The 25,181-nt window shown below is 35.8% G+C and overlaps 1 protein-coding gene across 8 annotated transcripts in view; it reads right to left on the reverse strand.

Annotated features, from left to right (window-relative positions):
* The window catches only part of SNTG1 (syntrophin gamma 1), a 367,033-nt gene that overhangs the window by 51,157 nt on the left and 290,695 nt on the right, over positions 1-25,181 (reverse strand). For all 8 annotated transcript variants that reach the window (XM_054817571.1, XM_054817569.1, XM_054817568.1 and 5 more), the window contains 2 exons: positions 7,247-7,363; positions 1,886-1,957 (listed from right to left, as the gene is read on the reverse strand). In XM_054817571.1, the coding sequence (XP_054673546.1) occupies positions 1,886-1,957; positions 7,247-7,363 (189 nt within the window). The remainder of the gene's footprint in view (positions 1-1,885; positions 1,958-7,246; positions 7,364-25,181) is intronic.

The following is a 25,181-nucleotide window of genomic DNA, read 5'->3' on the forward strand; positions in this document are numbered from 1 at the left end:
TGTTGGGATGTCCTCTCTTAATACAGACTGAGAACGGAGGATCTACGCTTCTTCCCAGATAGTTTGGAGAACAGGGTGATAAGAAAAAATAGCATGTTTGTTCTCTTTTCTGTGCTTCCACATAACACTGCCAGGAATGCATTGGTTCAGGGTTTACTGCTTTGTGGCCCCACTCCTTAGCTGTAAATAACCTCTGCTACTGGGCTGAAAAGAAAGAAAAATTCCCTGCATTGCTATACAAGAACAGGGAATAAAGGAGAAGGGGGAAAAAAGAAAAATGAACAAGAAGAGTATCAAGAAAGGAAAATAGTGGAAGAAAGGAAAAGGACTTTTAAATTACAGAAAGCTATATGGCATAGGTTCTGTATATTTCTATTCAAATAGTATAACATCTTTGGATAAATCACAAGGAAGAATCATCCTGGAACCAACAGACTTACTTATCAGAGAAGAGCTACCTCGGTGCTTACTGTTTTCCAGGCTCGAGGCCTGAAGTAATCAGAGGTTACCAGAAAAAAAAAAATACTAAATGCATGCCACAGGTGAGATTTTTCATCTCTTTCAAAGCCTGACTGTGCTCTAAAGGTGCAATGTCTTCACAAATTGACTAACTTTTTCTGTTAATTCTCTGCCTACATGACTACTACTACTAAAAAGTCAACGTTATCGCACACTTGGTAGTTAAAGGACATACCACAGTGATGGGACGTGTTGCATTTGGGACATTCAACTCCTTGATGAAGACTCCAGACCTCACAGCCAACGTAGCAGTAAAATAACTCCTTTCACTTTTCTGTTCCAGATTGCTAGCAGAGAGGGTTGGGCTTTTTCAGACTATAAATTTGGTTTCTTATTTAAGTCTCTGATGTAAAAAGTTTCTGAATTTTGTTGAGCTGTTCCATCTGTAATCTGCCTCCTAAAGGACAGTATAGTGCACCTATGTGACCTACAAAAACTAGGAAATGTGCCATGTATGCTGGTACGAGGTCTTCCCAATGGGAAACAATTTTATTAAATATGATTTTTCATATTTCCCTTTGATACTAGTCTATCTCAGCCTAGACAAAACTTCAGAACAGACTAAATTACCTTTTACATAATTTTGACCTAAAAACCCCAAAACCAACATACAAAGGAAAGCACTTCAGAATAATGGAAAGAGACAATTTTTTTTCATCTCTTTTTCATCTCCTTTTCCTCTCTTCATGTTTTAGATTGGGCAATGCTGAGCATCTGAAAAACTGTTTTTCACTGTTTTTAAAACAGAGAGAAGAGCATATAGATTAATTCTGAATGAATTCAGAATTAAAATTGAAATAGAATGTACAATAATTGCCCTATGCAATTTGCTACTCATAACTTTAGCTTTCTAAACATATTTCAGTGTCTCTTCCTGTGCATTACAGTTAAGGCAAACTGAAGAAATTGGAAAAAATAAGACAAAATTTTTCAGAATGTGAATGCATATTTTAAGGACTCTGTTCTCAGTCTCAGTGCAATCTTACATTGCAGCCATTGCTAGTTGCATCAACATATTTCAAAGCAACTGAATTGGTCCCTATTTCTTTAGCACCTCAGTTAGAAAAAGAAATGTTATACTGGTTAAATGCGCCACTAAAGTAAAGCTATAAACCCCATACTGCATTATGGAGAAATAAAATAGTTTCCTAGTCAAAATCAGTTTATTTCCAATTTTGCCATGCCTTTTGAAAACATTGCTTCTAGAGTTTGGCTCAGTATCTACTGACACCAGGACTTCTGATATTGACTTCAAAGGGAAAAAAATTGATCTCTTTCTGCAAGAGGTTTCCGGTTGCAGTGCTATGCTCTGGCTTGTCAACTGGTCTGACAAAGTGATAATTTATTTTATACTTTCTCATCATACCTTGAGAATTTTGCACATTATCTCATAAACAGAAAATGTTTTCTCAGCTCGTGTCCAATCCCAGGTTGTGACCTTGGAAAAAAAACAACAACAACAAATAAAAAAACAAAAAGGAAAAGAAAGTTATTTTTGTTTATTTCAGGAATTAATTTTACTAAAAATTAAAATCTGTCCCTAAAACTTTCTACCGTTCAGTATGACCAAACGTTGCCTCGGAGCAATAACTACCAGGGAGCAGACTGTTCCATCCAGGCAGTACTTAGGAGACGTCCTGCCTGTCTGCTTGTGCTTGTGCTTACAGCAGAGTGCCTTTGCATGCAGGCTGCTCTATGCTGAACCACGAGGCTTCCCCAGGGAGCCTCCTGCCCACAGTGGTGGGGGTTGCATGGAGATTCTGAGAGGATGCAGCCCTTGTATTTCTCTCACAGGGTCTGGACTATAATAGGGCACGATTGTCACCAATTCCCTCCTTGCAACTGCATGCCACAATTTCCTCCCAGTCACATTGTTTGCAAATCCATAAAACCAAAGTCTCCAACCTTGCAATGTCCTGGACACCCCAAACACCTTGAAATCCAGGGGGAAAAAACTAACAAGAAACAACAGAGGCAAATATATACATTTTCTTTTTTTTTTTTTCCTCACTAAGATTAATCTACTCCTAAATTCTAACAAACTAAGATTTGAAGAATAGTCTACTTTTCTTCTTTGTCTTAGGGAACCGACAATTGTTTTTAACATTAATAGACTATTTTACACAAAAAAATTGTACAGATGAAAGAGTTCAATAAAAGGCTTAAGACTTAAATAAGACAGAAGGGGATAGATGAATACATTCAGTAAGGGAAGAGTCAAGGGGATATCACAGCAATCTATAAATAACTGTCCAAGGAAACTGTAAGAGGAAAGATGAGAATTATTCACAGTCTCAAAAGACAGAAGAACACACAAAACAGAATGAAAATTGAGGCTATATATGAAAAAAAAAAAATCTTAATGGTAAGAGGTATTGAACAGTGGCCTGGCTCCAAAGGAAGACAGTTGTATCATTACGATTGTTAGGCAAGATGAAGAGGCTGATGAAGACAGAAGGTTTTTTCATTTTCAAGATTCAAGAATATAAAGTTCTTTGAAAAATGTATCATAAAATGGTATCCACAGCATATAAAGAAAATATTATATAAGACCAATTTATCTTTTATCTAAAGAGAAAACCATCATGAATAGACACAACATATCTGAGAAGCATTTGTGGGTTTTGATGCCTTGGTATAAAAGTTTCTTGATCAAAATTGTTTTGGTGTTGTATGAGAAAATTCTATCCCTAACTAATTTTTAGATATAAACATTATTGTAATTGAAAGCCCTTTGAGGAAATCACAGTCAGGAATGGAAAGTTCAAAAATACAGTGTCATAGTTCCTCTTCTATTAGAAATTTATTTGCAGCCATCCTCAAACTCAGTTTTCACTACCTTATTGAAGCATGGGTATTAAACCAGATTTCTAAGGAAGGGAGTGACTAAATACTGAGAGTTCACAAATCATTTGGTATAGAATGAGGAAGTAAAGAAATATTGGAAATATACAATCTTTATGCCTGAGTTTTAAGAAGCTATTCAGAAATGTGGTGAATGATATGCAAAATGCTTTTGTCAAGGAAAGGGAAGGGAAGGGAAAGGAAGGGAAGGGAAGGGAAGGGAAGGGAAGGGAAGGGAAGGGAAGGGAAGAGAAGAGAAGAGAAGAGAAGAGAAGAGAAGAGAAGAGAAGAGAAGAGAAGAGAAGAGAAGAGAAGAGAAAGAAAAGAAAAGAAAAGAAAAGAAAAGAGAAAAGAAAAGAAAAGAAAAGAAAAGAAAAGAAAAGAAAAGAAAAGAAAAGAAAAGAAAAGAAAAGAAAAGAAAAGAAAAAAGAAAAGAAAAGAAAAGAAAAGAAGAAAAAAGAAAAGAAAAAAGGAAAAAGTAGCTGTTCTTTCTACTGTGGACAAAAAATGAACTTTCTCACCATGAAGAGAGAAATGAGGAGAGGAGTCTTGCTACACCAAAACACCAGCCACACAAACAGAAGTCATGTTGTCCCATCAGGAATAGCTACTATTGCTGCGGAAGCACAAAGCCATTTGGAGCCATGTTTAAAGCTTACTGTAGGCTCCATACTTAGGGGAAAAATATCAGAGCTCCTCCTTCTCCCCTGGTTTCCTGCTTTTGTTTGTATGTCTAAAGGGACTTCTTTTCAAGTCAAAACAAACCTCTTCCTGTATCAAGGTATGTGCAAAGCAAAAGCAACTATAGAATTAAGACACTCATAGAAATTGCTTGCCCTGTTCACTTTTAATATTTTAATTTAAAAGCTTGAGTAGCAATAGAAAAGGTGTTAGCAGCTCTTTCTCAATTACAATCCATTCTCTTTGAGATTTCCAACTATAAACTGTAAGAAAGTGAAAACCACCAGACTTGACACACTTAATAATTCTAAAGCAGAAAATGTACCAGGAAATAACAGGAAAAAAAAAAAAAGTAATTTTGTTTAAAGCTTTCAAAATGCAAATAAGATACATTAGAATTGCTCATCTATCCAAGCACGGAAAGTAGAAATACTATTGATCAAACAGATAAAAAAGAGGCAGGGAGAGGCTGCTGATACACTGTTTAAACATATGCTTCCCTAAAGTGTTAGACTTTGGCAGAGACCAGGGAAATACTTTCATTTGGTTTTCTGGTTAAAAAGTTGGTGGCACATCTCTGTTCAGAAAACAACTTAATCCAAGGAGTTTACACTGCAAATATAATTAAAACTGGTTTTTCTTCTTCTAACAACACTTTATGCATCTCATAACTAGAAGCTCTGAAACTATGGCATTTAAAGTTTGTTCTGAATCTTTCGTAATCCCTGGAAGAGACGAACACATATACCTGAAGAATAGCAAACATAACTGTGTGTGTAAATGTTTGCATATACAAAATAGGATTTTAGAAGTCCTTTTAAAAGTCTTTGATAAGAATATAATTTTGCTGGGCATACAAGTGTGCCATTACTACATACATCGCATGTTTTTAAGGTAGCTCTGTAGGAGCTCTTCTGTCCTTTAAAGAACATGTTTGTCATTCTGCTTCCCTCCTCCTCTATGGAGAGAAAATATTCTCCTTTACATTTGAACTGTCTTTCTATTTTAGAATAAGAACTAGAATCTGGCAAAACAAAATGTTGTGCTTGCAGCTCAGCTGAAACAAGACCTACAAAGACTTCAAGGATCGGTGGCTTGTCCTAACTCACATCACTGCAGTTCACAGCCCCATTATGAACATGTTCCTCCCACGCCCATTAATCATCACCCATTACCCATTTACCCACCAGCAGCATATTACTCCTGGAAACTTATGATTGCATCCTCAGTAAAGAGGCTTGTCGTTCCTTCCATACTGCTTACGTAAGAATAATCTTCCTCTTTTGTATTGAACGGGAGCTCTCAGCATTGTTTCTGCTTCTATCCTGTGTCTAGAATGGAGGTCGCTTTATTTGACAGGCAGCAAATGCTCAGGTACGTCTGCCAAAGCCAGGAGAGCTGCTTTTGAATTAAGGTGCTTGGCAGCATAAGCTGACATTTTAATCTGATCCTGAAAAATATCCACCAACAAAAGCCAAACTCCCATTACTAGCCATGGGAGAGCCAGACTCCCATACCGGTGAACTAATGTACTGACACTGAACACACGAAGTTTTCAGTTTATACTTACTTCCATTCTTCATATCTTTAACATGATCTTAAGCATTTTGCTAAACAAGCGTGAATAGTGACTGATGAATGATGTAAAGACTGGCAAGCTGCCTTTGAACTACCTCAGGCAGTAACGAGCTACAGCCTGGATCTAGCAACACAGGGTTCAGCAGCAGTCAGAAAGGTCACTCAATAAACAGAACAAATGAATCCACACTGCTCTCCCTGTTGCTGGTATGGGACTGCTACTAGCTCCTTAGCTACTGGCTTAAAAGATAGCTAGAGGATATCTCTGTTTACTGCAGTTCAGATGTACCATAAAACTGTGAAATTAAATGTCTGAGTATGAGACAACAGCTAAAGTTTTGCCCAGTGTTGCCAGTCAGATTCCAATTAATATATTTAACCTAAACAATTTCATTTGCTTCCCTGCCTTCCTTTTGGAGCTCTCAAACAGCGTAAAAGTTACATTCAGGATGAAATCTAAATACAGAGATATTGCCATTTCCACAGCATGGAAAAAGCTTTGATATTTCCCCAAATCTCAGCAGTTTGACTATAACGATAGTTCAGTTTAAATCTAACCATCTCGCTTCAGGCTTGTTTTGTCTGCCAAAGGGAAATGAAAAGCCCCCTTTTAGCACAAGCAGATTTCTCTTGTATTTTTCCATGTGCTCAGGTAAGTGGGGGAAATGAAATTCTTGTTAGATGCCAAATTATCTGATAAACAGCTATTTTCTGTCACTTCTATACCACATACTCTGAAACTTTTCAGTGCTGTAAGTTGCAGTCCTGTTACCTCAATGAGTGATGTGAGTGATGGGTCCTGCACTTGGGTCACAACAACCCCATGCAGTGCTACAGGCTTGGGGAAGAGTGGCTGGAAAAGGACCTGGGGGTGTTGGCTGACAGGCAGCTGAATATGAGCCAGCAGTGTGCCCAGGTGGCCAAGAAGGCCAACAGCATCCTGGCTTGTATCAGAAACAGGGTGGCCAGCAGGACTAGGGAAGTGATTGTCCCCCTGGACTCGGCACTGGTGAGGCTGCACCTCGAGTGCTGTGTTCAGTTTTGGGCCCCTCACTACAAGACAGACATTGAGGGGCTGGAATTGTGTCCAGAGAAGGGCAACGAAGCTGGTGAAGGTTCTAGAGCACAAGTCTTATGAGGAGCGGCTGAGGGAACTGGGGTGGTTTAGCCTGGAGAAAAGGAGGCTGAGGGGAGACCTGATCGCTCTCTACAACTCCCTGAAAGGAGGTTGTGGCCAGGTGGGTGTTGGTCTCTTCTCCCAAGTAACAAGTGATAGGATGAGAGGAAATGGCCTCAGGTTGCACCAGGGGAGGTTTAGATTGGATATTAGGAAAAACTTCTTCACCGGAAGGGTTGTCAGTCATTGGAACAGGTTGCCCAGGGAAGTGGTTGAGTCACCATCCCTGAAGGCATTTAAAAGACGTGTAGGTGTGGTGCTCAGGGACATGGTTTAGTGGTTGGACTTAGCAGGGCTAGGTTAACGGTTGGACTTGATGATCTTGAAGGTCTTTTCCAACCAAAATGATTCTATGATTCTATGTCTCATTATGAAAACCTTGTACATATTACATGAAATTATTACTTCATAACATTTATTCCCACTAAGCATGAGAAATATACTTACTGGAGGTGCTATAAATTTATACAGGGAAGATCCCCTCAGTGCTAGAAACTTTGGTGTGTACATTCGATCCTGAAGGGAGTCTTGTTCCCGTTCTTCCGTCCAGCCCATGTAGACTATCTGACAGAAAAATCAATAGTGTTGAAAAACTCCTCAGACACTTTCTTCAAATGAATTGCAAATAATTCATGCAAGTAAGCTGATGTCTGTCAAATTTTACATAGCTAGAAACCATGAACCACTGACTCTATATGGTGTATTGGCAGTTCATTTACAATCACGTACTTCTAAAAAGGATGCCTGTTATGACAATCCAAAAACATCAGAACAAATATTTACTGTACTAGCAACAACAAAAGAGCTAAACCACATACTCAGTGAATGTTAAAGGTCTATTATCTCATTAAAACCTCCCTGAAGTAATTCTACATATTTGCTGACAGATCACGGCACAGAAATTTAATGCAAGTGAAGTGTAAGGAACTGCTAGGCAGGAATACAAAATCAGCTGTTGCTACACTGAAATGTAGATACAGTCTCCACATACAAGTTCACAGTTATGCATTAAACAATACGATCTTACAAATTTTATTTCCAAATAATGGCAAGGGGTTTTTTTTCCCTCTGAAAATCCCTATGTGGGAGTTTTGAACCTCCTTGCTTAGGAAGAGCAAATTAACAGACTGTTTTCAGACACTATTTTGAACAGATTTCATCTACAGCTAAGAAGTAACCAGAATGCTGTTGACTCTTGCCACTACTTGCAGACCTTCCAACATAGATGTATGAACTAGAACTTATTTAAACTCATTTTAGGATCTAATTCCCTACCTATCCATCTATTAAGTTTGAATAATTCAATATCAAATCCTTAAAGAATAACAGAGTATGAGTCACCACTATGCCAGCTTCTGGAGAACATCTGAACAGGGAGTAGACGCATCATGCAACTTTTGATTTATAACCATGCCATTAGTAATAAAATACAATTCCAGAGTGCACTGGTATACTACTGCTATGGAAGATAGATCAACCCATATTTCATATAGTGTTGTTAATGGAATAGATCTATTTTTAAATCTCTTTATGAAAGTGATTTCCACATTAACTAGGCATGGAGCATTCTCTGTCTTAAATGTCAGTAATGAATGTGTAACGAAAACAGTTTAGGAAAAATAACTACAATCATATTAACAGCCAATGAGTTATTCAGTTTACCAATGTTATAAATATACCTAAAATGAATGTTTGTACTGCATGTTTTATCCTTGGAGTTTTTGTATGTCATGTACTTCTAAAAAAGTGATTTACACAAGTTTATTTCATTATTGTTGAGAAGAGGATTTTCATCAACAGTTCTTCATAGAATATACATTAATTATTGTGGGGTGGTGGGTTTTTTTCCCTTTTTTTCCTTTGGATTGTATTGTAACACACTGGAAATTAATGGCTTTTTCAAATCCCCATGTATGAAATCTACAGTACTATTCTCCATCACAGTTTATTAGATATTTTATGGTCTATAAACAGAGACAGGGAGAAGGTCCTTTCCTCTAAAACTTACAGTGAAACCTCACCATTTAATTCTTTTGCCAATAGCAAACACTAATACTGTATATAGTCTCATGTCCAATAAAAAATGTGTGTTTAAGTATCTGCTGGTTTGGTGATTAAACGAGGTTATAAAATTCTAAAAGAAGACAGGGCTATACCACAATACTCAAGAATGAAGCAGAGCAGTCAACACTATATTGTCATGCAATAACTAAAAAGCCACATTTTCTGAAATCTCATTCATTCCTGAATGGAGAAATAGTCAGGGAAAAAAAAAAAAAAAACCCACAAACAAAAAAACCCCCAACTGACAGGTACAGTAAGAGAAGTTTTAAATTATTTCAGTGCAATGTTTATTCAGATTTCCCTCATTTCTGCTGTTTTGTATGTTATCCAATGCAGGGTAAGTACGGGTCCCCATCCCTCTGACTTGGTAGGAACCTGTAGAGCTCAGTGACTGAGAGGGCCTACACAGAAGAGTAAAATTAGCATAAAAAATTGTACTACTATGTGCAGAACTTTGGCGCATTTTCCTCTCTGTAACTGAAGAGAATGATTGATCTCTGATTTCCAGGATTGAGACATCTATGCTTTTAAATTAATTAAACTGAATTGATTTGGTTCTAACTTGATTTGTTTCATTAAAATTGGACACACAGTAACATATCATCTTGCCTGATGATATTTAATATCACTGTAGCACTGTATGTAATCTGTTTTCGGTTAGTGTTTTTCTTTTTCACATTGCTCATTTCTACTTCTACTATTCATCAGAATAACAGGATACAGTCATTCATGCTGTGCAGATGTATTGATATTTCACATTTGATTGCCTTAATACTAAAGCAGCCATGGAATTTAAGGCAATTGCTCCTTTAGATATTTCTCCCTTGCCTCTGTAGATCACGAGGAGAAATTAGACTGATTTTTCAGACAACCTGCTGTACCAAGGTTTTATTAACAAAAAGGCATTTCTCCTTCAGACTAAATACCTACTATTAAACATACAGAAGAACTGCTAAGTGAAGGCTGTATGATTATAATTAGGAACATGTATAAAGCTGTTTGAGTGCATGTGCATATTCACGTGTGGATTAAAATAGCATGGGCTGGATTCTGAAAAACAGGGCAAAACTGAAAAAATACGTACCTGATAACTATTTTACCAATAAGTTCCTAAAGTGGTCTCAGTTTATCTAAACACCCTGAACATGTGAAGTTAGAAAAAATATTGTAATTTTTATATGGTGAAGCTGAGAATCTGTTGAAAATTTTTCACTTATGAGATAAAATAGAGGCCATGTTCTTGAGGCATTTATGTTACTGGTAAACATTTTGACTTCTAAAAAAAACTTTGCTATGAACAACTTCAAGAAAATTATTTATTTGGAAAGGGATCTTAACTTTCCAAATTATTAGTTCTTGTGTATGTATGTATTGAAATACTGGATGGATATGAAATTTGATTTATGAGTTTTGGAACATATCTTCATGCTGTACATGTGGACTGGTTCCAAAATATGGAATTTCATGAGATTCTATCTGAAAAGAAATATTTAGAACCACAGACACATGATGAATGGAAATAAATGTGAATCACAAATAGTGCATAGCACTGTCTTTATAGTTTTTGTTTTGTTTTGTTTTGTTTTTTAAAAAGGTTAGTCTTTTAATCTCAGAAAAAAATTTTTGCATCCCTATAAACTGCTGAGTGTTATCAACAATGGGGTGGGGAGGGGCGGGAATAGATTTTATTTGTGATAACATTCCACTTAAAAGATTATTTCTGCAGTCCTGGTTTCTAACTTACCTGAAGCAGCTCATGCTTCAAAATCAAATGGTGACACAAATTAGTTAACATAGTGGCTGCTGGTTCAGTAACAAAGATTCAATAAGTTATTACGGTTTATGAGTTAAATCATGTACAGTTTAAAAAAAATCTATATCTAAATGATAAATGAAACAGGACACTTTCTTCAGTCAAAAATCCATAATCTCCTAATTTAGTATGTACTTACATAACACAGACATCCTAATCAAGAAAGATAAATTGCCATAAATTGCCATATTTCATATCAATCCAGCATATTGCCAAAAGGACTTAAATAACCTTGACTTTCAGAAAGACTTCTCCAGAGTTTTTACACAAATTTTATTACATTTTGAGAGACTTCTCTGGAGTTTTTTTACACAAATTTTATTATATTTTAGGAAGAACAGTAAGACAAAAATACAACAAAATTTCCCCAAAATGAAATGTACGTGATATTAAATGAGTGAGGCAACTCAAAGATCAGAACAGATGCACTGACAGCTTTTTATCTTGGAAGCCTCATCTTCATACTCATATTATGTGAAACAGTGCTGAAGGGCAACAGGATAATCACAGAGTCAAAAGACAAATTAATATGTCAGACAACACAGGGGAAAATGATGAGGGATGAAGAACTCAGATAATGCTCTCTACCCTGGTTTTAATACCGTTTTCTCTGTATGGTAGTCTCAAAATTCATTATAGTAAATTGTTAACAGAAAAAGCAATAAAACCACACTAAAATGAAACAAAAAGTGTGATCGTAATGCAATCATTGGCAAAAACAGTGCTATATTTAAAAGGTTTGGGATTTTGATGCTGAGTAAGAATTTTTTTTTCAAAGTCAACAGAAGAACTAATCATATAGAATTTTGAATGAATGCTAGAAAAATTTTACTCTACTGCAAATATAGTCAAAATGTCTCCTATTCTATTTTTCAGGTTTGCGAAAAGCCTGGTAATCTTTCCATAAATATTTTTTTTAAAAAAATCCTGTGAGTTATTTTCTATCTTCTCTACAAAGTCCACCAAAACATGGTAGTCTGCATATGAAAAATAATCTCAAAGAAACAGAAGACAAATGGCAATGAAAGATGATTTTACATATGTTTCAGATTGGATTTAAAATAATTTAAAGCCTCATTTGCTTCATTATGATTAGTGACAAATAAACATTAGTATTGGTCAGTATTTTCTAGAAAATTATGCTATGAAATTATGAATAGCAAAGGAATAGCTTTGGCAAATATACTCTTTGACTTTTATTTCTGAACTTCAAAATTTAGAAATGAACTATCTTTGGTTTGAAGTGTGGATGGACATGGTCCTCCAGAGGTTCCTTATGACCTCAACTATTCTGTGATTCCATGAAATAAAAAAAAAAAAAAATTCAATGCATAAAACCAGAAAAAGATTGCTTGCAAAATATTTCCCCCTTCAGTTCTCCTCTATCTCCTCCTTTCTATCCTATGTGCTTTAGAACTACCTTTGACAAAAATCACCTTCATATTTTTGAACCACCTACCTACTAACATTATTGTTATTCAGTCTCTAATCATTTAACTTGTTATTGGAGATTATAAAATTATTATGGGAGATAATAAGATTACACATTTATTGTATCTCATATAGCTTAATTCCCCTCTGGGTAAGAACTCATGTTGTCATATGTCATCATGTCAGACCAAGGCTGAGTATAGGTTTTCCATTTGGTTTTGTCCTGTTCCATTTTTTAAATGATCACACAAAAATTAAGGAAATATTTAGGAGTCTTAAAGTAAACAGTACCAGAGAAAGCAGAAAATACTTCTTAGTTATGGAAGATGATTTTTCCCTTACACTCCAGACAACTGAAAACTGATATCAAAGACTGAAAACAGAGTATATTTGCTTTCTTAGCATACAATATCACAATCAGAGTGAAGACAGTTGTTTCAGGTAAAAAAACTTGCCTGGACCCCTGCAGACATCTGTCCAACATTAACAGCACTGTTTGAAAAACGTGCATTACAGTGTATGTTACATCCAAAACCATCCCATGAGAAATCTTAGCACCTGCTTGATGAGATCAGCCAGATCTTGCTAGAAATCAGGACTATATTGACTGCTTCATGCCTTCACTCCCTTCACAGATTTAAAAAGTGATGGCTACATGTGGAGACAGGACAGCTTTCTGAACAGGTAAAGATCTATACTTTGCTTTACCAGGTTTCTCACAATCTTCTTCTCGTTATAATCTACTAATCCAGAGCAACATTTTGTCTCATCCGTTCAGTTTTTCATCCAATGTTACATGTTAATAGCTACAGTTTATTTCAAAGTACTCATTTTACTTATTTAAGACTTCTAAGTATCTGTTCATTAAAATAAATTCTTCTAAAGACAAAGTTAATTTGAACATTAATTGGGCAACTGTGTGCCTTTATCAAAATGTCAACATTAAAAGTCGGGGGTTTTTTTCCTCCCTTAAATTATTCAAGTCAATGAACAATTACATGTATTTAAAATTCATTACAATTTGAATTTGTTCTTTTTAATAGAGGTGATTAGCATTTAGAAAGCACAGCATTCCTGTGTTAAGACTTTTTCCAAGAAAGACCTTATGCAGCTGTTTTTATGAAGATAGATATGGATGTAAATTGCATTATTAGATACCAGTCTATATTAATTTGGGGGGTGGGGGTGTGTACGTGTGTAGGTGTGTGAAATTACTAGAAGGAATCAGTACAAAACCAGGTCATGCTAGTCCTGGCTTGCAGGATATTGACTGGGTAATTTAGAAAAAAATCATCGAGAGTAGTGAGCCAGCACATGGTAAACCCCCTGAACTGCACAAGGGATGTGTGCATTTTACATGGGATAAGCATTTTCCTTGTTAATAGGTATGGTAGCTAGATGATGAAAAAAAATATATCTTGTGTTATCTAAAGCAATCTGCCTCCCTTACTTGAATGAGTCTCCTTTCTTCTTGTTGAGACTTGTCTTGTTTACCTGCCACATAACTCACCTGTGGAGCAATTTAGCACATCCCTGAGCAGGTTAATTTGGCTGCCACGTTTATCACTGAGGAGGCTCAGTCCCGCTCTCATCACAGGCATCTTACAGCCCACCAGAGAAGCTTCAGACCTTCTCTGACACTCTGACACTCTCGGCAGAGCAGTTCTCAGCAAACTCTTTGATAATGGGCAGGTCTCACACACATCCTGACTAAAAAAATTGCCATAAATCACACTGTCGTCATTTTCCCTCCTTTTGCTGGTGTGTAACTGCAACCAGCAGGATTCTGTCTGGGTTTTTTTCAATGGGAAAAAACATCTTTGATATATGGTCATATTTGAAATCCTGCCTGTCCATTTTTCACCTACTGAATTTGTAAGCAGAAACCAGGAGGGCTGTAAATTTTAATCCAAGATAAAATTTCTGGGTTTGGGGGTTTTTTTGGTTTTTTTGGTTTTTGGGGTTTTTTTAGGGTTTAAACAGGTAACAGTGTAATACAAAAAGCTCAGCACTCAGGTGGCAAGAAAGCAAACATCATCTATTCTAAAGCCTAGTAGCTTGACTGTGTTTAGGACTTACCTTTTGATTAATGACTTTTTTTTTTTCCTCTTCTAAATGTACACAGTATAAATGTAATATATTTTTGAAGCTCTAAAATATAAATGGGTCAAATAAAAAAAACTATTTCAGATAATCAAGCTGGAGGGCACAGCCTCTCCTTTCTGATGAACAATGTGTCACATTCATCTTTGTCATCTCAGGTTAGTCTACTGAAACATGCTGAATGAAGAAAAAGATCAGAATATTACAAGTCACTAGACAGTGTCTTTCAGACTTTTGATGGTGCCACGGAGCAAACAACTGACATATTTATCTTTCTCCGCTGCCAGTATGAGTGAATCACCGATGGAAACATTTGTTATCGTTCTTAACTTGCTCCAGGAGTAGTTTTCAATTAGATTTCAATGACTGGTTCCAGATACTGTTTTGATTTCCACTTTCTGTTTCTCCAAAAAGGACGGGTAAGCAGAACTTGGACAGGACTAGTACAAATTAGACTATCTGGACGTTTCTGTGAGATCATACTACTCATGTAGCTGCTTTGCTGACATCCTGAAAGCCTGCTAGATTTCTGCATCATCCAAAGGGGAAGGTAACCATAAAAGTTTGAGAACCCCAGATGCCTGAATATATAGAAAATACAGATGATGGATAATAGGTTGGACTTGTTTGAAATTCATTTAGTAAATTATGTTTTGAGTTTGCATAACATTAAAATTATGGTCCTACAGAATTAGATGTTTACATTTCAAAGTGCTCACAGAGCCAGAATAAACCTGCAAATACTCAGTGTATACCTAAAACTATCTTTTCAGTCTCTGGTGTTGTTGCTTGCATAGCAAAATAGACATATTGGACAGAAGTCCCTTTTTTTGGTAACAATGACTTCACAGGACCTGACTTCTTAGAAATATTTTTATAGTTTCATGAGATTGAAATTTGAACTATTCATAAAATCAGTAGTGCAGATATATGTGTAAGTATACAAAAGCCTGTTTAGACTTAAAATAATATATTTAAATGCTTCATCCTCTGATGAAACCAAAATCAAAATTTCATGAAACAATGCTATTCATGGCTACTGGGTGAAAATTATTAGGCAAACAAATTTTTACTTTCCATTCTTAGTCATTTAAATAGCAATACTTACAAACTGATAAAATTAGCTATTAATGTTTGAAAAACATCTTCTGCTATTTATACTGATAAACAATTATTTTCTGTCCTATCTGATTATCAAAGGAAGACTTCTACAAGCTTGAAGTGTTCTTAAGGCTCTCTCAGAGCTCTCAGAGCACACAATTACTACTTATATAGTCCCAGAAAAATAAGTATAAACAAAATCTCCAAAAATAAGTGAATAAATTTAGACTAGAATTACATTGCCTTTTAGCAACTCATTCTTTTTTTAAGAATTCAATGCATGTAACTGAAAAAAGAAAAAGACATCAAGAGGTGAAAGTTTATTTTCGAAAGTACAAACAGTACCCAGTTTTCTGCATTACTCCACTGGTTTTCAGCTGTCATGATCCATGTTCAGTTAATGAATTGTTTTGAAAGAAAAGAATGTGACAGGAGAAGTAGTGACATGGGGTTTTTTTCTTCCTTACCAGCACCTTTATTTTGCTGTGAGAAAGAAGGTCTATGAGAGGTCATCTGGTGGTTTGGTAACTTTTTTTAATTATGAAAAAAAATTATAAATGTTCAAGGAAAGTTGCTAAATTTTAAGAACTCACAGCATCAAGGGAAGGACTGTATTATTGCAACAAGCTAAAACACATTTTGAAACCATGTTTTACCTTCACAGAAATGCACATAATGAAGCAACTATTAGAGCCAATTCAAAAATAATAATAATAATAATAATAATAATAATAATATATATTCCTTCAAAGATTAATGACTAGTGCAGTCAGAAACATGATGGCAAGTGATATGCAACACTGTTGGGTATGGTGTAGTCAGCGTATCTTTCCAACTATTAAGGGGTACAGATGTCTCTTTTAAGCAATGTTAATTATTGAATTTTCTTCTTAAACTTTCTGAGCATCAGTGTCTCCAGCAACTGCCACTCAGTGCATAGTAGCAAAGTATCCTAAGACAATGGAAATAATGATGAAGTCTTATCTACTGATGAAATACTCAGAAATAACTGAAGGCCACACAGCTCTCCTACAGAACATGAAAATCTACAGATGAGAAGTATTTGATGCATCTGCACAGTTTCTTCAGTGAACCAACATTACTGGTGTCAGTTAATAACAGGCAAAAGAAACAGGTAGTATAAAAATTTAATGTTCTAATCAATAAAGAATACTCCCTAAGGTAATTTCATCATTTGTTTAGCTATACCAAATAATCTTTTGTCTAATGAATGCACAGCTTTTGAGATCATTAAGCAACAGCTCTAATTAAGCTTAATTTCTAAATAGCCAGTGATAAATATTCTTCTTGATCTATAAATTTGATCAATGCAGTAAAACTTCAGTTTATATTTCAATTCATATCAGGTAATAAGAAACTGTAAACTAATCCATTAATTTTACATATATTGATAACATTGTGATTCCTTATGAGAAACGTCAGACAACACTTATCCTCTAATGTTCTTTTAAGTCAAAGTGCACTTCGAAGATATATATAAAGAAATTATCATAAGTAGGAGGAACAGAATTCTGAAAGCAAGACATTCTCACTATCACATTGGTCACTTATTACTAACTTTACAACATCAATAGGAGTGACATTTTCCTTTTCAGTTAATCATTATACTGATTAAAATCTGACAAATAAGATTTTGCTTTTGACAGCATAAAATTAATTTAAAATAAAAATTCTAGACAACCACCAAATTTATCACACATGAAAAAAATTACTAAATGAAAAAAGTTTAAAAAAATACCTCTAAAATGTCATCAGAAACATATTTGGCACAGAAACGCCTAGTTAGATCTTTCCTTTCTGTTTCTGCATGTCAATCTAATGAGCTGAATGTCATTAGGAAATCAAGCTTATATTTATGCTTATTTCATACTTACTAGCCACATATCATCTATCAGAGAATTTTGAAAGCTATAGATTTTTCAATATTTTTTTTTTCTTTTAAAAGGATTTTTAGTGTATTTTGAATGGCTCATGAAGACTAGTTTTGAAACTATTATAGCTGAATGGATAAAACTTGCCACAGTAATGGGTTTAAGCTGAAGGAGGGTTGATTTAGATTAGATGTTAGAAAGAAATTCTTCACTGTGAGGGTGGTGAGGGACTGGAACAGGTTGCCCAGAGAGGTTGTGGATGCCCCCTCCCTGGAAGTGTTCAAGGCCAGGTTGGATGGGGCTTTGGGCAACCTGGTCTAGTGGAGGGTGTCCCTGCCCATGGCAGGGGTTGTGGAACTAGATGATCTTTAAGGTCCCTTCCAACCCAAAACATTCTATGATTCTACGATTTTAACAAATTGGAGTGTTCGTCTTCTACTACAGCTAAATAGAGACAACATCATGGGTCACTACTTTTCTCTCTCACCTGCCTTCAGAGTTTGAACTTTCCATCAAAATAGCCTGAAAAATAAACTAATTATTTTTATAAAAACAAATAAATATTCTCAATTGAAATCCACAGTATGTACCTTGCTAGATCTACAGAAAGGGATTTATTCACTATCTTGTGGCATTATGGCAAAGAAATTGTATATCAAAACACCTTTGATGTCTTTTAGTACTTAGAATGCAGAAAATTTTGAATTATGTCTCTTAGTGTGAGATGTTATGAAATCTCCATTCTTAAATACATTCAGAACTTGACTGGGCAAAGTCCAGAGCAACTTGATTTATGTTGGTCATTCTCTGAGCTGAGCAGGGTTTTGACCAGATGACCTACAACAACTCATCCAATCTAAATAATTCTGTTATTCTATGAGTCTTTGATTTCAAAGCAATAATACCTTTCTTGGAATCTGTTTTAAAATAGTCCTGACTTACTATTAGCAAACCAGCTTCAGCATTTTTTTTATTGCAGTGCCACATTATTCTTCAGTAGCACACACAGTAGTACATACCAAATGTAGTAGTTCACATTTCATAATCCATTTGTAGCTGTCCAAGTTTTTCTGAATTCATCAATTTTATATCTATCTTCATTTTCAGTGGGGTAGTGTATCAAACTTCTCACTTCAGACTTTCATCCTTAAAATACACTCCGGAAAGGAATTTTTAGTACAGACTGCTTGCAGGTAAGACCCCCTTGAGACTGAAGACAGTAGGACTCTTCTATTGCTCATAAACAGCTATTGAGAAATGAAAGAAGAATCCTATCATCCCTTCTCACTTGTTAATGGGGCTGGGGGGAATGGTTATGATTTGTGAAGGACTCTGATATTCTATAAAGATTGAAGAGGAAGGGAAAGAGGAGGTGAGAAGTCAGATGAGAATAGAGATGCTAAATATCTTGAAATTACTTGAAATTCAATTGACTCTAAACAGAATGGAAAAGCTAGTGGGTAAAAGACTAAAGTAATGATGTATAACTTGCATTCTTACACACTCTTAAAGTAAATAAAAATATTCCTAAATTAATTACTAAGAAAGAAAGAGAAGTGGGGCTACTTTAAATATTAATTTTCAAACAGTTGTATTCAAATATAAGTATGTTGAGAAACAGAACCAGAATGCAATTCTATTCTGAAAGACAACATATTAGAAGAAAACGACTGCTAAAATAGCTCCTCTAGGAGCTGAGAAAAACCTTAGGGGATGATTAGATCAAGAACATGATATTCAGTAGCTTCTACATGATATTGTTTTCATGTCTATCTTCATAACTTAATTTTTAACAAGATTTTACTATTTTAAAAATCTTTATTTATTTATTTATTCGTTAGAATAAAGCCTGATTTAATTTGTCTGGTGTTCAGATTGAAACTAGGCTATCCTAAGGAACGTTCACCGGTCATTTGCCAATGGCCTCTGACAGGGAGTTAGCAGTAGAGTTCATAGCATTTATTGAACTTATGTTGCACTTTATTTTTTGACAATGGGGTGATGCCTGTCAATAGTTGACTTGTCTCTGGCATCTCAGTATTTCCATGGATTTTGTAGTTTTGCTAGAAAAGCTCAGTCTTTAAGGAATACTGGGTAACAATTATTTTGCAATAATATCAGAGCTTTCCTCCACTTTTTTTTTTTTTTTTTTTATGCAAACTGTCCCACTATCATGAACAACCCAGTGATACAACCCATAAAGGATGTAACTGCCCCAAAATTAAGACTGGGTCCTGAATGAAGCTCTAACTTCAGTGTTAGACACTGAGGCTCTGTATCCCCAGAGAGCTCTACAGAAGGACAGGAAGGCTCCTTTAGTCACAGAGAAGACAACATAAAAAATCCACTGTGGGTGCCATCTGTGTGGCTGAAGGAGAGATCCTGACTGAACAGTTCAAGGCCCTCTGAAGAGCAGACAGTGACCTACAGGAACTTTATTAAACACTTGATGGATGTAAACTCATAATTAATACATAACCAGAAGTCTCTCCTCTCAGAGAGAGCATCTTTTCTTCAAGGCCTTTTTGCATAGTGTCAGATGTCTGGATCCTTTTTGCTTGCTCTCCTTTCCCACTGTCTGGGGTTGGTTTTGGACGGCAGCCTACTTCATCAGGTGGGGAAGGAGAAGCTGCCGTATTATTTCACCTACCGCAGTTAGGGTAGGCTGGTGGGAGCAATAGGTTGGAGCAATGCGTGACTGTTGCTTCTGTTTAGCAAGTACCGTAAACAGTAGGCTGTTAAACAAATAATGGGAAGCAGCATGACTTCTGGCTGTATATTTAAAGAAAGCAGCTAGAAACTGCATACTGTTGTATCTTGATCCTGCTGGACGTCGGGGGTACTCTGAGCATGCCAGTTGGACTGAGTGACTGAACGCTCAGCACTTACACACCACCAGAGACGTCAGGTACAGACCTGTTTTAGAGAAAGAAGCCAAACGTCTGTCTGGACCTTGGTCGGAAGTTCGCAGCCTGAGCATTGTTTAACCACCGCTTCAGGCCTTCTCACCTCTCCAGAATTGCACCAATTTCCAGAATCATTCTTCATACATAAAGGTGGACTTTTTTTGGTACTAAACCCAGTGCCGCTGAGAGATGTTCCAATAAGGAAAATATTTTGTATTATAAATAAATATTTCTTTTTTTTCAGTTGTCAGCTCCTGAGAATAGGTTATCTATTTGCCGCTGTTAAAATGCTATTTGCTGTGTCACAGAATAGGATGGACTTAATAAGTTTTGTTTCCCAAAATAGTAAGATTGAAAGCAAAAGTTCTCTAATATGCTAAACATATAACAGATATTGCTCACTAAACAGTGTCTCCTTTCCAGGAAATATATCTGTTTAAAAGGACAAAAAAGTGTCATCATGAATTTCTAGGGGATGTTTCTGCATCTGTAATTAATTACATTTTTTAACATTTTCCATGAATTTTATTGTCAGTTTTCCTTCAGACATTTTCAGTGATTAACACTTCTTGGGTGTTTTTTTCTTTTTTTTTCTTCTTCTTCATTTGTAGGTAACCCATATATTGTCAATTGCTTTGTACTATTTTACACATCAACCATTTTCTGAAATTCAGGTAGCAACTGTATCACAGGTACAACACACTGTTACTGTGATGAAAGGGAAAAGATCAATGACCATCTATGGTCTACAGAATTCTGTTCTTAGAAGTTCAAGAGATTACATATTTTTCCTTTCACAGGGCATGATATGAAGCACCGATCATCTGCATAAATGTAAAATAAGTGAATGAGAAAAAACGAAATATTCAGTCCCCTCTCCTCTTGAAGTAAACTGTAATTAAAAATACTTTCTTTAAGCCTTTTGAGTCCCATGTGCTCCTTCAATAGAAGATCTACACTTAAAGTATATGCTTCATTGATTCCAATTAATTTATTTAGATGATACAGTTCCCCAAGGAATAATGTGTGTATAGGCTTACTGAACACCTTCAGACTAATCTGCTAAAATTAATGTCATTCTTGGGAACTTTTACGTTCACTTGATGCAATAAAAGAGACACTACAATAAAGCATTGCAATGTTTTAATTTCTAGCCTTAGCCTCCAATGACAAGACATTCAAAACGGCCAGACTGAACAAACTCATATCTGGTAAGCTATGGATATTAACAATTCCTGATTTAAGGTGAGGACGGGGCGGGGGGGGGGGGGGGGAATTCCCCATGCTTAATCTTTCTAAGTATAACTGTAAAAAAAAAAAGATGACCTATATCTTTTGTGGATATGGTGACTCAAGTTCTCTCTTTTTCCTATTTCCTTGTCAGAGAGCAGAGAGGTACAGGACATATGCATCATTCAAGGCATCTGTTTCTAAACAAGGATGCTGAAATTTGTTTGCTGTCCTCCTGCTTTGTTGGCCTGTTTGGATAGTAGCTAAAAATCCTGTCCAACAATAAAATGCATGAAAAAGATGTAAGCGTTTATTCTATTAGAACAAAAAATGCCTCTTTCTTGGTTTAATATTTCCTACTTATGTTTTCAGTCTCAGACAACATAAATATCCAATTTCCTCCCAAAATATCTCTCTTAAATTTCAGGTATCCCTTTCACTGTCCTATTTATCTTACATATACCATTTCTTGGGTAAGTTGCAAAATATCAGATCCAAATATGTTTAAAGACTTAAAGCAGGATTTAATTATGTCATGCTTATAAATAGAACACAGGGATAAAATGATGCAACAAAAGCAATCCCTTTGATTACTATTTAAATTTGGTGGTTTCTCACTGTGACTTCATTGTAGATACAGAATTATACTTCTGGGAAGAACTGCAAGTATCCGTCCCCGTTAAAGCTCTATGACAAATCAGGAAGCAATGATTCCTCTGCCTAAATCTGCTGGGGGAGGTCTGATTTGGAAGAACCTTGGATGCATACAGGCAGGGTCAGGTTTATTAAAAAATGTTAAGATCATATTGTTGTAAAAAGTAGTGGGTGAAGGGAAAACCCGTATTATGGCAACCTAGACATTACAGCACTTGCAAAGTCAGTGTGTCAAAACTGCATCTTTCACCTTCTAACCTAACCATCAAGCTAAAAGCTGAGGTATGCAGCTCCTGTTGAAGCTATGGCACTACGCAGAAAGACACGCACGACCTGTGGGATCAGAAAGAGTCTGTTTTCACACCTGAGAGGAGTGTAAAGCAAGGTGAAAGATTTGGTAAGAACACTTAATCTGGAAAGCAGTGGATCGAGCTGTCCACTCACCAGCTGAATACTTTTAAGCCACAACTGTCACCTAAAATAGGCATAACTATATTATTTCGTAAAGTATATGTATTTATCTATTCATCTATTTATTTATTTATTTAGAGCAGGAACTTCCAGTAATTTCTTAGAAAGAATCTTTGTGGAAGCATTCAGAGCTTTGAACTTGACCTGAATGAAGGTTTGACTCAGACCCCCAAGCCACAAAGAGAGAAGGGCTATCAGATTTGTCCCTGAGAGCTGCGCAAGGTAAAGTTACACCCCAGCTGGTTTGGATCTTACCCCAGTGGTTCTCCATTCTTCAGGAACCAAATGGGTAACAGCTAGGCATCACATCACTTCCCTGCAGATTCCTAAGTCCTCACTGTAATCTACCCTTGAAATGTCACTAAAATACATACAATAACTAGTAAGTCTTCTTCCAGAACCAGAAGATAAGTAACATTTGTTTATTTGTTTATCAATTTAGGATTCCACTTAATAACATCTAGTTGTGGGACATATCTGTTTATTTCACTCAATTTTAAATGTCTACAGTAGAGCAAGGTGTTTAGACTCCCCTCATTCATCTGCTCTATTTAAGCCTTTAATGGATAATACAGTACATTCATCCCGATATTCACTAAAATCTGAACACAGATCTAACGCAGATGTGGTGACTAAATTTGGTCATGCAAAACTTACCCTTACTGAAAGCAATTTTCAAGGACTGATATTAATATTGCAGAGGAAAAAAAAAGCTAATACTTGTTATACTAATGAGTTAGTATTAGAAAAAAAAGAGAAGATAAATGAGAAAAAAATTTAAATGAGGATGAAATCCGTACTCAAGGCAAAATTCAATTTGCTGGACATGCAGAAATTATTTGATACACAGCTTGAGACTTATAGTTGAGATTTAAATAAGAACTTGATCTAATCACTCTTTTCTATCATCTAAATTTCCAGCAGGTGTCCAAATTACTTCCATCCTCTCATGAGCTATAGGGTATGCAGCCCTAGGATATAAGCATTGCTATTCAATAACTGCAACAAGTGACTCACAACATGAATGTTATCTAGCTCATCAGGTAATCCACTATCTTCAGGAAGCAGTCTGACCTTCCTCTCAAAAGTCAACATGGTTTCCTCAGCCTAAAATCTCTAACTGTAGTGTGTATTGCCCTTCTAAAACTTTTTTAAGTCCTGAAGTTCAAAAGCTACTCTGGAGTACAATGTAAAGGGAAGAAAAACCTTTTCTTGGCCAGAGGAAGCATAGTTTTTATAATAGAGAATGCCTCAGAAGCATCTAAAACAAAGAAACTACTCAATGAAAAGTATTTCATGTAAACCAAACAAACATATTTTTAGATATAGATATAGATATTCCTTGCATTTTACAGAAAGCTCAATAAAGTATAAATAAGCAACATAAGCCTTTCAAGGGTTTATGTTATGGAGTAATAAGCCATGCTGAGTGCCATAGATGCCTGACAATACAGTGCAGGGAATTAGCACGGCATAATTTACACCCTATCGTGCACTTCTGCTTAATTTAACAGCAAGAACTCAGCTCCCCCTGTGTGTTTCTATAAACATTTAACAATAGAAGCTTCATTCTAGAGATTTTCCTTCAAAATAAGCTTGATCAAATCCTTCCTGTGACAACAGATGGTGATAGAGCAGATGTACCATAGGACCTGAAAGTTCAATAACTGTCAGTCAAGAGCTGCAGAATGGCTACTCTGAGGAACTACAGTAATGACATATTGAAAAATAATTAATTCAACAGTCATGCAAAATCAAGAAGAAAAAATAATAATAAAAAAACAAAAAAAATACACCCAAGGAAGGGGAACAAAAACACTGTCCTTAATGTACTTCTAGAGTAATGACTTGATTTATTTTGAGGACATGTCATCTTTCAGTAGAACGCTCTGTTTAATCATTCAACTTTAAAAATATTAGTACCATAGCAATGTTATCTTGGAGGTTATTATTCTGCAATTAAAAAAATAAAATAAAATGGTGTGTGTTGTGTTTCATAGAGATGTTTATCACTAGAACAGATGTTGTCCTATCAGTCCAGCTGAGCAATGCAATTCACCTATTTAAGTGTAACAGAGATGCAACACATCTGCAGCAAAGGACGTTGCCTTGAGTGACAGGCAAGCCAACCACCGTGACATTTACGTGTATTCACCTTTCTACAGCATTTATAAGTTAGGTTTTATTAAATAAACTCACTGAGCTGAATTTTTAGAAGTTATTTTAAATGAGTTTGTTCTAACTGCAAAACTTTAATCAAGCTGAACAGCACCCTGTTAAGCCAGAATATGAGGCGACATTACATAGCTGATCTAGTACAGCTGCATGTAGTTGTTTTTATTAAATTACATCAAAAGCAAGAGAAAGTGGGCATATCTAGGCATATTTGTGAACGTCATCAAGAATGTAAATATGCCTGCAAAACAATGGATTCATGACAACTGAGTGCTGCAGAATCTGACATGCACAACTATACCCCAGTTTCTTGCCTAAGTGTGGCATCAGTTCATTATGCCATGATGCTTTAAAACTGAGTTAAACACAGTTGTGGAGATGGAAACACTCTCTGTCTCATTCTCATATAATTTTCATTATAAACCGTTAACTTTGAACAAGACATCTACCAATTCTTTTCCCATAAATACTGGAAAATTCTAGAGGGAAAGATTCTTCTCAAAAATGAAAATTAAAATTATTTAACGAGAATAGCTTATCTT

Source organism: Grus americana, chromosome 2, assembly GCF_028858705.1.
Source record: "Grus americana isolate bGruAme1 chromosome 2, bGruAme1.mat, whole genome shotgun sequence".
In the NCBI taxonomy this organism is placed as follows: domain Eukaryota; kingdom Metazoa; phylum Chordata; class Aves; order Gruiformes; family Gruidae; genus Grus; species Grus americana.